We start from the raw sequence: 18,120 nt of genomic DNA on the forward strand, positions 1-18,120 counted from the left end.
CTATGGGATAGAGTAAGACAAGCCAGGGTCACTTGGTGGTTGAGGAAGAAGGAGGTTGTGGAGATTCTCTTCCATCCCCTTCACTTCTACCCCTAAAGACCAAGAATAAAGACTAAGGATTTTGCTTATCCTGACTCCAGCTGATTCTAAGGTATCCTGGGTGCTAGCACGGTCATCACAATATATATGTTATACATGTTATATATTTTTAATTATATATGATAATAATATATACATATATTTTGCCTGTTAAGGCAAAACTGAGCCCAAAATAAATAAGCATGATCTAAATGAGAATATATTCTCTTGTTGTAATGCTTAAACTTGAACAAAAGGGAGATTTTTTCTTAGTTAAGAACCCTAAGCTGAGACATATCCATTTTAATATTTGTATCTTCTAGTCTGACATCATAGCATTTAGGAAGAAATACATACCAAATCCATCTCTCATCTGACATATCCACAAATGATGATAATTATAACACTGAATTGTAAAATCTTGCTTATCTAGCCAACACTTTCATCATTCCCATAGTACAAGAAGGATAAAGAGCTCACCTGATCTTTTGGGTTATAAAACTTTATTTTTATAATATAATAAAATAATAAAATTAATTCATTTATATTTATTAAAAATAAAATAAAATATAGTTAAATAATTAAATAAAAAGTTATTTATTTATTGATAGTAGGTACCTTAGAAATATTAAATCTCTTTTTTTCTTTAATGTAGGAAGACAAGGACTAAAAAAAAACTTTTAATATTGATATTAAATAGTATTTAAAACTTTATACATCTCTTTTATTTAAAATAAATTAATGTATCTATGTATATACAGGGTATCAGTGCAGTTTTGAGCTATTTAAATTTAAGAGCTGAACTAAGACTTTTGTGACACCCTAAGTTTCATTATTGTTATTATTTTTTATTTTAAGCTGTATTATTATTGTATTAAATATGTATTTATGTAATACATATTAGGTAAAACACATATTATGTAATGTTACATATGTATTGTGTATGTACTATGTAACATATATTACATATTAAAACTACACTAAGATTTTTGAAATAACCTGTAGAGATATACATATGTACAGAGAGAGAGAGAGAAAATTTGAAGAATAAAACCTTTTGCAAATACATAGAATCAAGCATAAAAGATTCCCACATTGGCCACATCCCAAAACAATAAAAGAAAGAAAATAGGCTTTAATGTACATTCTGAGTTTATTATTTTTCTATCTAAAGGTGACTAGCATGTTTCATTATTAGGTCTCTGGAATTGTGGCTGGTTCTATTGTGTATAATTTATATTCTTAGAAAGTACCTTTGGGCACTGACAGGATAAAATGACCTGTCCCAGGTCACACTGCCCATATCTTTCAGAGAAGGACTTGAGCTGTGGTATTTCTGTCTCTTCAGATAGTTCTTTAGCTATGATAATACTCTACCTCTCCAAGTGTATGTTGAAAATTTAACATTTGAAAGAAATACATGTTATCCATAGAATCTTCAACAGTGAAATAAATGTCCCCATCTTCAACCTTATTTCCTCTTGTGCAGATTATGCCATTTTCCAGCTATTTAACTATGATTTATTTATATCATGTGGTGCCAGGGTGAAAACAAAAGACTATTCGAACCAGGTTTTATACTACCATTTGACATTAGAATTTAAAGTTTAGCTATTAATGAAAACCAAATGGTTTAGGGATTTTTTTTAAGTAATACAAAAAAGATAACTAAGCCTTGCAGTTCTACAACCATCCTAAATGTGGATTTCATAGCTTCTGAGTAGTAACAAGATCAACAAGAGGAAGTGGGCTGAAGTTTCAGTGGGAGACTTAGGTCAGACATAAGAAAACTCCCTGATAGTTAATGTTAAACACTGAAGCTGATCACTGAGAGAAGTCATTGTCTCTCTTTGACTGATGAACCCTGAGATTAGGGGAGGCCACCATAGGTCTTGATTGATGAAGATGTGATTCTGGTGAGGAAGAGGGAAAGGCGGGAAATGGATGACTGTTTAAGATCTTTCCCAGCTTTAAATTTGTTTTAGTGTTGAGTAAAATGTTTTCTCTACGGGGTAGCAAAAGGAATTTGTGTTTGTTTTTAGAGGTAGAACTTTGTTTTAGAAAAGAGCAGAAGTGTTTCTAAAACGAACTGATAAAACAAGCTCTCACTTGTCATTGATGGTAAGGGGCAGGGATAGTGTGGAAAATTACATTCACCACATAGCCTCAGAATTCATTTTCTTCCTTTACCCAGAGTTTGCCATCATGCATCTTATATATTTAACAAAATTGACTAATGTGAGTTCTTTGTCTTGCTCCTGCTTTCCCATTGGCCTGTAATAATAATCAGTATTCTTATTATTCATATTTATAAAGTGTTTTATGGTTTTTACTTATGTTATCCTCATTTGATCCTTACAACAGCCCTGTAAGTTAAGTTTATTATTCCTGTTTTATAGATTAACTCAGAAAGACTTAGTGATGTTAAGTGACTTGTTAGTATCTGAGAAAAGATTCAAATTCAAGGCTTCTTGAGTTCCTTGCATCACCGAGTAGAGTGTATGATTCATAGACTGCATAATCAAGGAAGATAGGCAAAAAAACAAAGCCAGTAAACTAAAGAAGAATCCAGAAAAGGACAGAAAACTACAGGGAAAAAATAATTCATATACTATTAAGACTAGGAATTAGAAATGTTTTGGGGGAATCATATTGCCACAGTAACATTTTAAAATTAGTTTTCAATGACCCTTATGTTGAAAACTTTCTAGAAGTTACATCCAGGGTTTCTTGTTTGGTACACTCAGATAATTTATAAATTAATTAAGAGAGAGGCAAAAGAGAACATTTGGAAATACTTGAAGGATGTTTCTAAATGAAAAAATTTGCAGGAATAATCAAAGAAGAAGGAGGGTAAATGTGAACCTTAGAAAATAACTTGTAATTGGGGACTACTGACTAATAGTGACATCAGCTATACTATAGGAAAGAAATTTCCCTGAGGGAAATGGTGGAATCCCAACACTAGACTTAAACCAGACAAAGAAATTAGAATTGTATGGTAGGCAATCTACATCAAGAACAAATAGAATAACTTAATTGATGTTGTATAACCTTGAATTCTCAGTGGACTCTGGCTTATGATGATTTTTATCCACAAGAAATTCTTTAGAACTTGTGTTCTGCAAGGCTAACTTTTTTGGCAGTTTATAACTAGGGAACAGAGTCCAAAATTACTTGCCATTAAAATGGTTCATTTGCAGTCAGTGAAAAAGCATATTCTGGGTAGATTTCCCACTTGAAATTGATGTTTTTGATGTTTTTGAATCAGCTTTATTTTCTAAGTTACTCGGCAAATCTTGTTCTATATAGAAAGTCTTGGTCTTAGAAAGGTCCTTCGTTACTGTGTCCACAATCCCACAGCTGATATGCATCAGAGAGAGGCCTTGACCCCAGGTTTTCCCGACTCCTAAATTATCTATCTATCCTTGATCTTATTCTGCCTTCCCTTTCCAGTTAATAAGATAATATTATTTCAAGATAGCATTAGACCTGACTTATGAGGAAGTTCTACCTCTCTGGATTTAAATTCTTTGTATGGCACTTGATTTTACTTCAGAAGAGTGATTTGGAGAGCTGGAAGGGACGCTGAAAGTCATCATACTCTGATCCCCTTATTTAAAGTTGGGGAAACTGAGTCACAGGAGAACCCAATGACCCATCAAAAATTACACAGTAAATAATAATGCCAAAATTTGAGCCCTGGTTCTCTTATCCAGAACCAACATACTTTTAATCACAATACAGAATTATACTATCTTAATTTAATTTTATATGAAGGAAAAGAAATTCTGTTTAAGTAGTAGTATCTGCAGAATGAAGCCAATGGCATTCATTATCATAGATAGAAGGAATGCATTTGGTAAAACATCACAAATTAAAGATGAAACAGTTACTTTTTCCCTTTCCTTTTTTTTTTTTTACTTTAATGAAGTTCTTATTTATTCATTCAATTATTTATTTTTAAATAGTAGTTTTTTATTTTCAAAATATACACAAAGATACTTTTCAACATTCAACCCTACATTCCATATTTTTTCTCCCTCATTCCCCCTATACACTACCCTAGACAGCAAGACTTGGTAGACCAAGTACCTGGACTACCCTAGTCCAATATATGTTAAATATGTGCAGTTCTAATATACATATTTCCACAATTATCATGTTGCACAAAAAAGATCAGAACAAAAACAGAAAAAATGAGAAAGAAAACAACAACAAAAAATACTATGTTGTGATCCATTCAGTCCCCATAGTCCTCTCTCTGAATGCAGATGACTCTCTATCACGAATCTATTGGAATTGGCCTGAATCAGCTCATTGGTGAAAAGAGCCATGTCCATCACAATTGAATTTTGCATAATCTTGTTATTATGGTGTACAATGATCTCCTGGTTCTGCTTCCTTCACTTAGCATCAGTTCATGTAAATCTCTCCAGGCCTCTCTAAAATCATCCTGCTGATCATTTCTTATAGAACAATAATATTCTATTACCTTTATAAACTATAACTTATTCAGCCGTTCTCTAACTAATGTCCATCCACTCAGTTTCTAGTTTCTCACCACTGCAAAAAGGACTGTTACATAAATTTTTGTACATGTGGGTCCTTTTCCCTTTTTAATGATCTCTTTGGATATAGACCCAGTAGAAACATTGCTGGATCAGAGTATGCACAATTAATACCTCTTTGGGGATAGTTACAAATTTCTCTCCAGAATGGCTGGATCCATTCACAACTCCACCAATAATGTATCAGTGTCCCAGTTTTCCCACATCCCTTCCAACATTTGTCATTATCGTTTCCTGTCATTTTAGCTAATCTCAGAAGTGTATAGTAGTCCCTCAGATTAGTCTTAATTTGCATTTCTCTGATCATTAGTGATTTAGAGCATTTTTTTTCATGACTAGAAATAGTTTTAATTTCTTTATCTGACAATTGTCTGTTCATATCCTTTAACCATTTATCCATTGGAGAATGGCCCATATTCTTATACATTTGAGTCAATTCTCTATATTTTAGAAATGAGGTCTTTATCAGAACCCTTGGATGTAAAAATTTTTCTTGGTTTTCCACTTCCCTTCTAATCTTACCTACATTGATTTTGTTTATATGAAAACTTTTTAATTTAATATAATCAAAATTAGCTATTTTGTAGTTTATAATGTATTCTATTTCCTCTTTGGCTATAAATTCCTTCGTTTTCCACAGATCTGAGAGGTAGACTATCTTTTATCCTTCTAATCAGCTTATGTTATTGCTTTTTATGTCTAAATCATGAATCCATTCCAAACTTATCTTGATATAGAGTGTTACATGTACATCAGTGCCTAGTTTCTGCCATATTAATTTCCAGTTTTCCTACAATTTTTGTGAAATAATGAGTTCTTATTCCAAAAGCTGGGGTCTTTGGGTTTGTCAAACACTAGATTACTATAGTCATTTTTATAGCAGCATTATTTGTAATGGCAAAAAAAAAAGTGAAAATAAGCCTAAATATCCAGCAAGAGGAGAATTTAACCTATTCCACTGATCGACCACTCTATTTCTTAACCCGTACAAATGGTTTTGATGACCACTGCTTTATAATATAGTTTTAAGTCTGGTACAGCTTCCTTTCCTTTTTTGATACCAAATTATCTCATAAATATTTTACATCTTTGGTCTGCCTATCATTAAATGCCCCCCAGAAAGAGTTTCTTTTATTTCTCTTAATGGTCTATCCCAAGAGATCTCACAAAAGAGAAATTTTTTTTGGATATCAAGGCATCTAAATTTTGATTCCATCAAGTTACTTTTATTTTCAGAACCCTTTTTATTCAAACAAAAACTACGTATTTCTTTTCTCCTATGTATGTTTAAGCCCCAGCCATTTGTAGATAGTTACGTGTTCTCATACACCAGTTTTACCTCAGCAAAACAGTACATTATTCTACTTCTTTCTACATGTTTGCCCCTCTTCTTCATAATTATCTATGTTCTATTTCTCTGAACTCCCCATTCTTATTTTTATCTTTCTAATAATGAGGTGCCCTAAAGTAAATAAAGTATAAAAACCGTAGCCTCTACAGAATTCTCCCCACATCCCTGATTTTTGTGATTTTTTTTTATTCAAAGCACAGGAATCTTAAATTTTTTTGGCTGTAGTATACCTAATTTATTGTTTATTCTTTTCTGGAAATATCCCCATTAAATTACTGCATTCTGCATCATTTATTTCCCCCCTTTCTCCCTAAGTCACTTGATTTTATTGTTTAGAACTAATTTTTCTACCTCTATCGATGAAAGGGTACTTTTCCATTTACAAATTTTTTTCATTTCTTATACACACAGAATTTCCTAGCTCTGGTATTTATTTTTTCTTATATTGCATAGGCATAAAACATATTCTAAAATCTTCTCAAATCAGCTTCTCTATGCCATTAACTCCTTGAATTGATTCATATCTGATAGGATTTTTTATTTCTGTGAGTCTTCTATAATATTTCAAATAATTGTCTAAGCATGGCCTTCATCATGAAATGAAATGAAATCAAGAATAACAGTTTTGTTATTGCTGTATACTGTACTTACTATTCTGGAAAAGACCAAAAAAAAAAATTAAATCTGAATTTATAAAACTCTACTCCTATTACCCAAGAGTATTAAAATGGAGTATTAAATCAATATAAGTACTTCTAATTTAGTTGCATATAAAATGGGACTAATGATCATGTTTGAGAATTTTCCAAATCATAATTTCATTTGGCGTATATGTAGTCATCATCTTATCGAGAGCTTCTATTCTGGCCCAGCAAGAATAAGAAATGGACATTTGAAAAACTTCCAAGATTCATACCTTCTAAAGATACTTAATTTTCCACTTATTTTTTACCAAAGGTTTTAGAATTAAATTACTAGTCAAGGTTCATATGAAAAAATGCTAATAAAAGCCAAGTTCCTTTTTTTAAATATTTTTATAATAACTTTATATTGACAGAATCCATGCCAGGGTAATAAGATGTTCCATTTTTATCTTAACTCTTGTTTTAAAAAGAAAAATAAATCATATATATATATATATATACATATATATATATATATATATTTAACAGTAGCTTTTTGGAAGGAATTTGAAACGAAAGAAGCTAGAAGCATTGAGAAGAGAAAGAAACATAGGGTATCACACAAAATACAACTTTAAAATATAAATATCATATCATCTGCTCAATATTTGTTCCCTGGATAAAATCAGATTCTGATACCTATTCTATACATTGGAATGTGTAATCTCTTTTACTATATATATGAGAATATGTGTTCCCAACTTTAACAATCCTGAATTTTTTTTAAGATGATTTTTTCCTCAAAAAATTATATTTATATCATTGGATTTATTAATGATTTTTTCATTTTTCAGATGCGGTATTTGCAAGTGGTCGTGTTGTAGACTATTTATTTGTTGGAAACATTGTTTATACAGTAAGTCTTTCAATATACTTCCTTTTATGTAATATTTGAGGTGTGCTGTTCTTAATGGTGTGTGGCCTTACTCTTTTTATTGATTATTGATTTATTATTGATTAATTTCTATTTATTGGGCTTTTAATTATTTGATGTACATTCCTGAAGGACAAAAGTTACTAGGGAGTGATTTTTGACCATTTATTTGTAAAAGATTTAAGGTCTGAGGACAAATATAAATGTGTGTGTGTGTGTGTGTGTGTGTGTATACATATACAAATGTGTATATATATATATATATACACACACATACATGTTTCCAAAGAAATAAAAATCTTGGGTATTTATTCACAACCCCTGCAAATGGTCTGTTTTGTTTAACTAAAGTGGATGAAAATAAAATAAGCAGGTTTGATAAGACCTCAAGTTACCTAAGCCTTGAGACTTGGTCAGAAGAGAAGGGGACTACTCAAGATGAGAATCTTTGTTGGGTAGGCTAGAGTGAAGAAAATAAGTTCCTGTGTTCCTCAGCAGCCAGATTTTTTGAAATAGTTATATCATCAAGACTACTAGGAGGGAATATTGGGGCAAGGTGATTTCTTCCAGGGAAATTTGACAGCACAAGAGCACATTTTGATTCCATTCTTCTTTCCACAGTATGTTGTTGTTACTGTTTGTCTGAAAGCTGGTTTGGAGACAAGAGCGTGGACCAAGGTAAGTATTCTTTTTGTATTGCCTTTCTTAGTGCCAGCACTATCCATTGTCATTATCACTGTGTATGCTGTGATTTCTCATTGAAAATCAGGGCAATTTGGGTGACAGATAAAACTTGTGTTTTGCATTTTCATGTTGTGGGTTGATCCTAGATCACAGCTAATTTCCCATCTGAAGTTTTCTGACTGTTGGATTTGCATGCCTGGCATTTGAAATAGACTGCATTTAGCATTCCATTAACTGAGACCTGTGTTAAATGACCCACATGTTTATAATGAAATTTAACATGGCATCATTCTGTGCCAAGGTACACTCTAAATATTGTGAGGGAAGAAAATCAGGTTTTACAAGCTTGTCACCTATGAACAGTTAGATTATATTGCTTACCACATATCCTTTTCCTGAGGCAACTAATAATGTAGCAAGAGGCCTGACTGATCTGTAGCCTCTCTGCTTGGGGAATAACATGGGTGCGGGTATTCCAAAAGCAACTAATAAGGTTGGTATCTTCATACCTTCACATTTATTTGACTGTTTGCCCATGTTTCTCTTATTTTCTCCCCCTTTTTTTAAATTCCCATTTCTACTTCATTTCCTAAAGTTTGACATAGTCTTCAGATCATTTTTTTCTTTTTATATATATCCTGTGAAATAACATGGTAAGCTCAATATTTCAACATGAATATTAACTTAGTAAAGAGAAAATTTTGTAACTACCAATTTCCAGATACTCTCTAGGCTTTCAGAAATGAGCTTCTTAGAGTACGATATACACTGCAGTAGGAAATTGTTGAATATAAGGACCTTCTACAATATAGGATTCCTAAAAAAAGATGAATTCATAGATCCAAGACCCTACTCCCAAAGCTGGCAAAAAAGACTAGCAAAGAAAGAAATATTTTCACTTTATAATTTCTTTGCTTCCCAGTTATTTGGGAGCAGATCTTGTGATTTCATCGATAGAGGGGAAGTTGGGCTAAGTCCTGGGGGGGTTTAAATAGCTTGCCCAGGAACTCACATCTCATAGTGTCAAGGGTGTCAGTAGAGCCTAAGCCTTTCTAATTGGGAGACTCTTTGTCCACAGTGTCACATTGCCTTATACTTCTTAAATTATCAATATATATTTATCATGTTGTTTTACCAAAGGAATTTTTAAGTAAGCCCAAGCTGGAAACATTACCCAATACACTGGATGACAGAGACAATACACAAAGATTATGAACAGGCCAAAGCATTGGACTGAATTTAAAATTAAATATGATATGGATAAAGATAAAGTCTTATACTATGATCACAAGAAATCAACTTCTTGAGTATACAAAGGATGAATCATGACTAAAGACAAGTTACCTAAAGGAAATAAAAACCTGGAAGCTAGTAATCCAACTACTTGGTTCGCTACCTGGTCAGGTATTGGTAACATCTTCAAGCCACCAAATTTTAAGGACATTGATATCTTGGAGATAAACTATTGGTAAACTAGATAAGTTAGATAAGCTATTGATTGATAAATTATGTTAGATACTATGTAATAATAATAATAATAATAAATAACAAAAGGCAGATAAGGTCCAGGTACTAAATTTTTTTTTTAAATTTTGACAACCTGGAGAAGAAGACATCCAGGATTGTGAAGGGCCTCAAATTGATGCTGTATGAGATTAAATTGAAGAAACTAACGCTATTTATTGAAAAAAGCTCTGTAGAGTGGTGGTGAAACATGATGGCTTCTCTGAAGGACTACTGTGTGGAAGAAGAATTAGATTTGTTGTTCTTGACTTCAAGGACCAAACTTAGGAGCAAAAGATGGAAATTAAAGAGGTGAACTCAGGCTTCTTGTGAGAAGAAAGTACCAAATAATTAAAATCATCCAACAGTAGAATGAGCTACCTTAAATGGTGGTAGAGTCTCTATTCATTGAGATCCTTAAGCAAAGACTTGATGACCATCTTTGGAGCACATCTCAGCAGGGCTTCTTATTTGGAACTTGTTGGACTACCTCCATCACTGGGATTCTGGGAATCCATTTGGGAGCATTCACCTGTGGACTGTGTTCTGAAAGATACCTAATTTACTCTCATCAGCTCCCCCTCCAAAACAGGGGCCAGATGCAGGGATTAACACAGACCTAAGCCAACAGAGAGAGAAAATATAGATTCTAGCCTTTTCTATTATTACCTTCTCCAACCCTGTCAGTGTCCGTATCCAACTTGTAGGGTCCCAATGCTTCTTTTATCTGGGGTACGAAGAAAGTCACAGTCATTAGGGGAGCCAGAAGATTTCATTGCTGACAGTGAACCCTACCCTGGAGACTTGCTGCATTCTCTATTATTGGATAGCTTTAAATTCTCTCCCAGGATTATATGATAGTATATCATAGTATACTATGTGATAGTATATCACTATACTATATGATATATGTAACTATATGATAGTTACTATTATTATCTCTCTCTGGTCTAAAACATTACTCACTGATCCAAGTAAAAATCTGTTTTAATTTCGTCACTTTGTAAGTCACCCCTGTCTTTCTAGTTGTGAGGTACTTCCTATTTATGAAAAGGATTTCTGTGTTCTCAAACCTCCCTGATGAGGAAGACTGTGTGTAGTTCATGAGAAAGTATAAGTGTGTGAAGGTGTGTTTTCATGGGGAGGGAGCTGAGTTGTCCATGGGGCAGATCTCCCCCACTCCCATGCAGACAGCCTTCACCTAAGGTACAGTGCCAGGGTCTGACCTGCTGGCCTAGAACTGCAAAGCAGTTATTATTTCAGCTGCAAGAGAGTCTGTAAGTGAAGACTCTCGCATTATTTAAAAAGTATTAAGTTCACAGCTTTGGGTTGATGCTCATCTCCATCATCAGGTAGATTGCTTTCATGGAACACAAACCCTAAGAGACCAAGACTCTAGGATCAGCAGGTCTAGAAATGGAAAGTCAGCATGAGGAATAGGGAATTTTTCTTTTTTTCTTTTTGTAAAAGTGCTTTGTTTAAAACTGCCTCACATGTCTCACATCGAAACACCCATAAGTGGTTTTAGCTAGTGTTATAGCTGCAGACTGCCTTCTCTCTCCTGTTTTTATTTTTTAGAGAGATTCTTTGCATTTTTATAAACATCATTCTGTCTCTTCCCTGTCACTTATCCTGTCTGATCCATCCTTCACACAGCTATAAAAGTACGGGATTCTAAAGCATATGTCTGACCACGTTCCTCCCCTGCTCAGGAAACTCCACTGGCTCCCTGTTATTTGTAGAATCAGATACAAACCTCTCTTTGATATTTAGAGTCCTTCACAATTTACTATCAGCCTGTTGTTTTACCCTTATTATACATTACCTCCCTCCATATGCTCTTATGCCTAACCAGTCAACAAACATTTAATACCTCCCATGTGCTAGGTGCTTTTCTAAGTGCTTGGGGTACAAAGGCACACACACACACACACACACACACCAGTCCCTACCCTCAAGAAGCTTACAGAGTAGTACAAGAGACTGCATATCAATAAATAAGTACATATGAGGCATATGCAGAATACAAGGGAGGGAGCCTTAGAGTAAAGGCTCAGCTAGCTGGGAAGACCAGGAGAGCCTCCTAGCCTTCTTGTGGATCATCCTGAGTGATGCTCCATCCCTAGTCCCCAGCATTGTTCAGGCTGTACTCGGGGCCTGGATTCTGCTTCTCTTCTGCTCCTTCAGGCATTGCTCCTTTCATAACTCAGCCTGAGTACCCTTCTGTACAGGCCTTTCATGAGCTGATCATGGTCAGTTCTCAGGGTTGCTCCCTCATATTATCTTGCATTTCTTTTGCATATATATTGCATATACTAACATGAATCAATATTATCTCCTCTGATAAAAAAAAAAAAAGCTTCTTGAGGGCAGGGACTTTACCATCTCTGTATTCCCAGAACTGAATACAGATGCCCACAGTACATTGTGGGCATTTAACAAGTCCTTGTTGATGAAGTGCTTCATTTTAGGCTAGATCTGATGCAGTCAGGTACAACTCTTAAAATCATGGGGCAACAGGCAGGTGATACAGAAGATTAAATGCCAGCCCTGAAGTCAAGATGATCTGAGTTAAAATCTGCCCTCAGTAACTTGCTAGCTGTATGACCCTGGACAAGTCACTTAATCTAGTTTCCTCATCTGTAAAATGAACTGAAGGAGGAAATGGCAAGCTCTACCAGTATTTCTGCCAAGAAAACCCCAAATGGGGTCACAAAAGTTTGGGTACAACTGAAACAATTAACAACAAAATTAAAATCACATGTTTAGAGAACTTGAAATTTTTTAAAGAATTTTACTCATAACATTTCATAAAAGCTGCATAGTCTCTTTTTACGAATACGGAGACTGAGGCTCATGGCAAGGAATAACTTGGCTATGGCCCTGAGTCTAATACTTTTTCCATGTATAACTTTACTTTCTCTAACTATAATCCATATTTAAATGCATGTACTTTGCTAATGTTTAGCTAATTGAATTTTACATATGGATCTTTTAAACTTTTCTTTGTGGTGTTATAAAAAAAAGCTTTAGTGCTCTGTCTCCAACTTAGAAGAGATTCTAGCTCAAATCTCAGCTTTGATTTATACTATGTGACCTGGGGCAAGTTATTAAAAACCTGAGCCTTAGTTTTCTAATCTGTAGAATGAAGATTATAATAGTTGCACTGCCTCATTCACAGGCTTATGACCAGCTCCATCACAATGAGTATCATAAATAAAAACAAAAATTACATTTCCCACTGAGAAATATAGAAAAGTATCTTTCTGGAAAAAGTCTATTCCTTAATCTAATACTAATCTAATGTTCATTTCTGCCACATATTTTTTTTCCTTATCTTGCTAGTTTCTGATGCACACTTTATTATTCAAAGTAAAGCCTGAAGATGACTCTGGCCATGCTCCTCCATTTAGCACTTAATAAGAGATTGCACTAATTTTATCGAACATTTCCAAAGGGGAAAAATTTGTGAAGTTGAATTTCATGTCTGGAAGGCTGTTTTCTATAAGATATATAGTATTCTTGAGCATACAAGAAATGTTGTTGTTTAGTCATATTGGTTGTGTCATTTGTGTTTCTCTTGGCAAATTTACTGTAGTGGTTTGCCACTCATTTTACAGATGGGGAAACTAAGGCAAACAGGGTTTAAGTGACTTGACCAGGGTCATACAGCTAATAAATGTCTGGAGTCAGTCTTTCTGACTGTAGACCTGGCTCTCTATCCACTACTAGCTGCCTAGGAAAGAGCACAAAAGCATAGAGAAGCTCCAAATTGAATAATCAACCCCTGAATTGGTATGATAAGCTGAAGGAGTAGAGGCTTAGTGTGAGCCTATATTCAATTTCCTGGCCTTCTCAAAGATACAATGCAACAGTGGAGAAAGTGAAGAAATCAGAATCAGGTCAATATTCATGTCCCTACTTTGACATTTCCTAGATGACTAGGAACAAGTCAATTGATGTCACTGTGTCTCAATCTCCCCATCTATAAAATGGGGATGATATAGTGACAGAGTCATCCTTAAAAGATGGTTGCAAGGAAAGGATTATCTGTACAAGATGGTCATTAGTACTACTTTTGTCTGCTATCACTTGAATCCATAGCTAAAATCTGTAGTCTGAGCAAAGAATGAAAAGCTTGGTGGCAGCAGGGACTTACCTTCAAGATTCTCACTTGAAGGAAAGGGAAATCTGTAATAAGCCAAACCTTTCAGAATAGAAAGAACTGATCTTTTTTCTATTGCTTTTTCTTCCGTAGTTCAGTCACCTGGCTGTTTGGGGAAGCATAGCACTCTGGCTGGCATTTTTTGGAGTCTACTCAACCTTCTGGCCCGTCATCCCCCTCGCCCCAGACATGGTTGGACAGGTTAGTGCTTCCTCCTAGGGGATGAACATGCTTCCCAGAGAGTGCTCTTTGTTCCTTACTATCTTTGACAGCAATCATAGCTATAGTTACCTGCCTACATCAAGAGAGACGAAGAAAAGCAAAGGCCAGGAATCAAAAGAACCCTCCGAGTTTGTCTGAGCCAGATGAATGTTATGTGAAGTGTTTGATATTTATAATAAAAATACGTCTATCCAACTGAAATTGAAACTGCTCCTCAGCTAGCACTGCCACATAGCTAAGGTTCTGAACCATGGGAGCTGAGGTTCATCATGATTACAGCAAAGCACTCTGAAATCTGCAGTGGTTTTCTGACTCATGAAGAAGAGAGTAAATATAAGCTACTAACTGGATTTACTTGTTTGAAATTTGACAATCTGTATACAGCATATATGGCAGGGTTGAAAAACCAAAATATTAACCAGAATTCTTATCCCAATCATTGTGGAATGGGGCATTTGCTATATAAAATGTGTGACTAGTTTAAAAATTATATAGTTTGTATTTGAGACTAGATGTTTAAGACCTTCTTTTGCAAACATATTTGTGATTTTCGATCTCTTCCCTGCCTGCCTGAGCATCTTTGGCACTGAAGTCCAGAATGGTGATAACTAGAAGCAGCGCCTGAGACTGTCCTGGTCCAAACTTACATTCCTGGAGCTGTTCCAAGGGCTGTGGGCCAAAGCTCAATCATGGCCTGGCAAAGCTGAGGAACAGGACTGCTGTATTTACCCCCTGTGAATGACTGCTTTTTTTTTTTTCAGCATATAGCAATCAGTTTTATACTTTAGGATTTTCTGACATTCTCTGGATAATAGGATATTATATCTTTCTGGGTACAAGAATGAAGCTAAGATTTGTCTGTAGCACTAGGGTTCCCCACTTTGGGAACATATTGTACTGTAAAATTAAATGAGAAAACAAGAGACCAGAATGTATTCCAGGTTTTTACCAACTCCTACAGATCAAAGAAATAGCTTAAAATTTTAAAATATCTCACTAATAAAGACATTAGGCTAAGTAATGAAAGAGTTTTCCTAGCAGGTATATTTTGTGAAAAGAAATACATCAAATGTATTTAATGTATTACATGCTACTTTGATCAAAAAAAGGGGAGAGAAGGAAAGCATATATTACAATAATACCTACTGTAGAAAATATTGGTGTTTACTGTATTTCTTTTACATGTTCATCCCATTGATTTTTAATGCTAAGTCTACTCATATATGTGTGTATATTTATATATGTATATATATATTAGATATATGTGTGTATGTGTGTACGTGTGTGCGTGCATGTATTTGTGTAAAATTTTCTGGACTTTTGAAAGAAAAACAATTGGTGGGGCTTCAGTCAATTGCCATGGACAATTTTCTAACCTAGATAGAGAGTAACAATTGACAAGAAGAAAGCAGCATGTTGACCAAGACAAAAGCCAGTTCCTTTGATAATTTAAATTTGATTGACTCTTGTCTACCTTGAAAAAAAGCTCATGATGCAGTAATGACTGAGATTTTCATTGTTTAAATAGAGGGTAAACATATATTAAAAAGTTAAATGGGATAAATTTCTATTAATTAAAATGAGGTTAGGAAGAAGCTGGTATATTGTTTTGTGACTTAACATCTGCTCTGATGTCAGGCCCCAAAGCAAAGAAAATTAAGCATTAATTAGCATTTCACTTTTGCTTGAAAATTGTCTCCAAAATGTTTTTTTTTCTACTTAGCTCATGTTACTTTACCATTTTCTGTTTTGTTTACCTATCCTGATTGATATCTTCTGATGTGACATTAATATCTAGCTGTGAGTAAAACAATACTGTGGAGTATGGCTCATGGAGTGCACAGGCTTTATTCTGAGTGATTGAATGAGATCATTAATGGAGTCAAATGCTCGTGTAGTCATGTTTCTGTGTTGGAATTCTCCTGTCTAAGGCATTAAAGAGCTGTTCATCATTTTCATTCTTTCACCAGAGGAGAGCTCTTGGGAAAGGGGTGTCATAATACAGTGTCTCTTTCCAGTTTGAGAGTTATTCTGAATAATGCCCTCCTATCCTGATGCCATCCAGATTTATTTGGACTCATTGTATTGTCATTTTGGAGTATGTAAGAAGGTGGTGATTTTTTAAAAAGTCATTTTAGTCACCTTTTGAAAATGCTGAAAGACCACTTAGGTGGAGAGTATGGACATTGAAGCTGGCATTAGGTTTCAGGAAGGTTTTCTGTAGACACAAGAAGAATTAAATGCTGTCATAACACTGGCCAATGATCAAGTAAACTGCAGTTGGGTTTGGCACTAGTTAATAAAATGAATTACCTCTCTTTTTTTTCCTAAAACAAGCCTTAGGATTTGTCTAGGCCATTTTTGTCTGCATGGTTCTAGGCAACTGAAAAATACCTAAGAGGATGCTGATATAAAGGGTTTCTTTAAAAAAAAATGTTTTCATTTTTAACTTATGTTTTCAGGCATTTTTGTGAATGAATTCTTTTAAGTCTTCTAAGTACAATGTGGCAAAATGATTACATTCTTTAGAGCTATAGAACTAAGCCATTGTCTTACACTAGTCAAAACTTCTTGCTAGGGTTGGCAGTGTTTTAGGATACTCGGAAAATATGATTGTCTCTAGCCATCAAATGTCTTCATTTAACCTTTCAGATGAAAATTCTTTGAAAAGGATTTATGAAAAGGATTATGCTGCTTCTAATAGAGTTTAAGAAGCCATTTTTACTGTATCTTGTCCCTTATATTTGAAGGTTTTCTTGCTGGGGGGAGGGGGTCGTGGGGAAGGGGGGAGAAGGGGCAGAGAGATACAGATTTGTCCTTGAGGGCAAAGGAAAGAACAACAATTGAATCAAGTATTTCTCAGTTGTCAAAGAGTTTTTCTCTTTCCTAAAGCACCTTCTAATATAGAACATGAAAACATATTAAGTTAAATCAACCAGCAAATTCAAAGGGAATTTTTTTTAAATCAAAAAGGTTATCTGTCCTCTTTCTCTGCCTGAAATTTAAACATTTATTCATTTATTCAATAAACATTTGCAGATAACTGTAGTATAGGCATTGAAGAAAATATGGAAGATATCAGACCTCAAGAATGTTTCCATCTAGGAGAGAGAATAAGAATTACATAACAATTATAATGTAAAATAGGTTATGAGGAGCATGTAGAGAAGTATAACAAATTAGTAGGATTTAGAAGGGAAAAATCATTTTTGTCCTATTATGAGTCAAAAGGAATGAAAAGGGAAAGATCAAACAGTGAATCAGGAAAGACTTCATAGAGAAGGAAACATTTGATCTGAAACGTAAGGATGGGTTGAGTTTTTTTCAGCAACTAAAAATGACATGGGAGAGTGTGGGGCAAGCCTCCTGTTCTTCCATTTTCCTGAGTCTAAATAGGTATAAAAATAACGAAAGTTCCAGGACTACTGAGAACCTTTAACAATAATCAAAGATAGAATCGGCTGCACAAATATGAAATTGTATAGGAAAAAAGGGATAAATTTTTTTCCACAAAGAATCATACTTTTCCTATCAATTATATGACTGTTGGACTTGTCAGTCAACAAACATGTACTTTTTTAGAAATCCTCCTCCAACTTGAGGAAAAATAAAGATTGTCTCTAATAATTATTAATTAATTATTAAATTAAATTAAAATTAAAATTAATTTAATTAAAGGTATTAATACAAAAGTTAAAACATGGGATTTTGGTATGGCTACAGATAAAGGAGATGTGATTTTTAAAAAGGATTGGCTCTGAAATCAGGGCATTTGTATTTACATCTCACCAATGACAATTACTGTTTTGTATGATCTTGAGCGTATCACTTAACTTTAATCATCTGCAAAAATGAGTGTGTTGAACAAATGGCCTCTGAGGTACTTTTCAGCTCTAACCTATTTGATCCTTTGATCATAAATCCAGATCAAAAAACTGCCTTATAGTTACTTTTAATGCCTGAGACTTTCTTAACAGTTTTGTTCAAGT

The 18,120-nt window shown here is 34.3% G+C and overlaps 1 protein-coding gene across 4 annotated transcripts in view; it reads left to right on the plus strand.

The window, feature by feature from the left end:
- ATP8A2 (ATPase phospholipid transporting 8A2) overlaps positions 1 to 18,120 on the plus strand; it is a 769,397-nt gene that overhangs the window by 597,549 nt on the left and 153,728 nt on the right. For all 4 annotated transcript variants that reach the window (XM_051986556.1, XM_051986559.1, XM_051986558.1 and 1 more), the window contains exons 31-33: positions 7,478 to 7,539; positions 8,179 to 8,235; positions 14,003 to 14,110. In XM_051986556.1, coding sequence (XP_051842516.1) covers positions 7,478 to 7,539; positions 8,179 to 8,235; positions 14,003 to 14,110 — 227 coding nt within the window. The remainder of the gene's footprint in view (positions 1 to 7,477; positions 7,540 to 8,178; positions 8,236 to 14,002; positions 14,111 to 18,120) is intronic.

Source organism: Antechinus flavipes, chromosome 3 (assembly GCF_016432865.1).
Source record: "Antechinus flavipes isolate AdamAnt ecotype Samford, QLD, Australia chromosome 3, AdamAnt_v2, whole genome shotgun sequence".
NCBI lineage: Eukaryota > Metazoa > Chordata > Mammalia > Dasyuromorphia > Dasyuridae > Antechinus > Antechinus flavipes.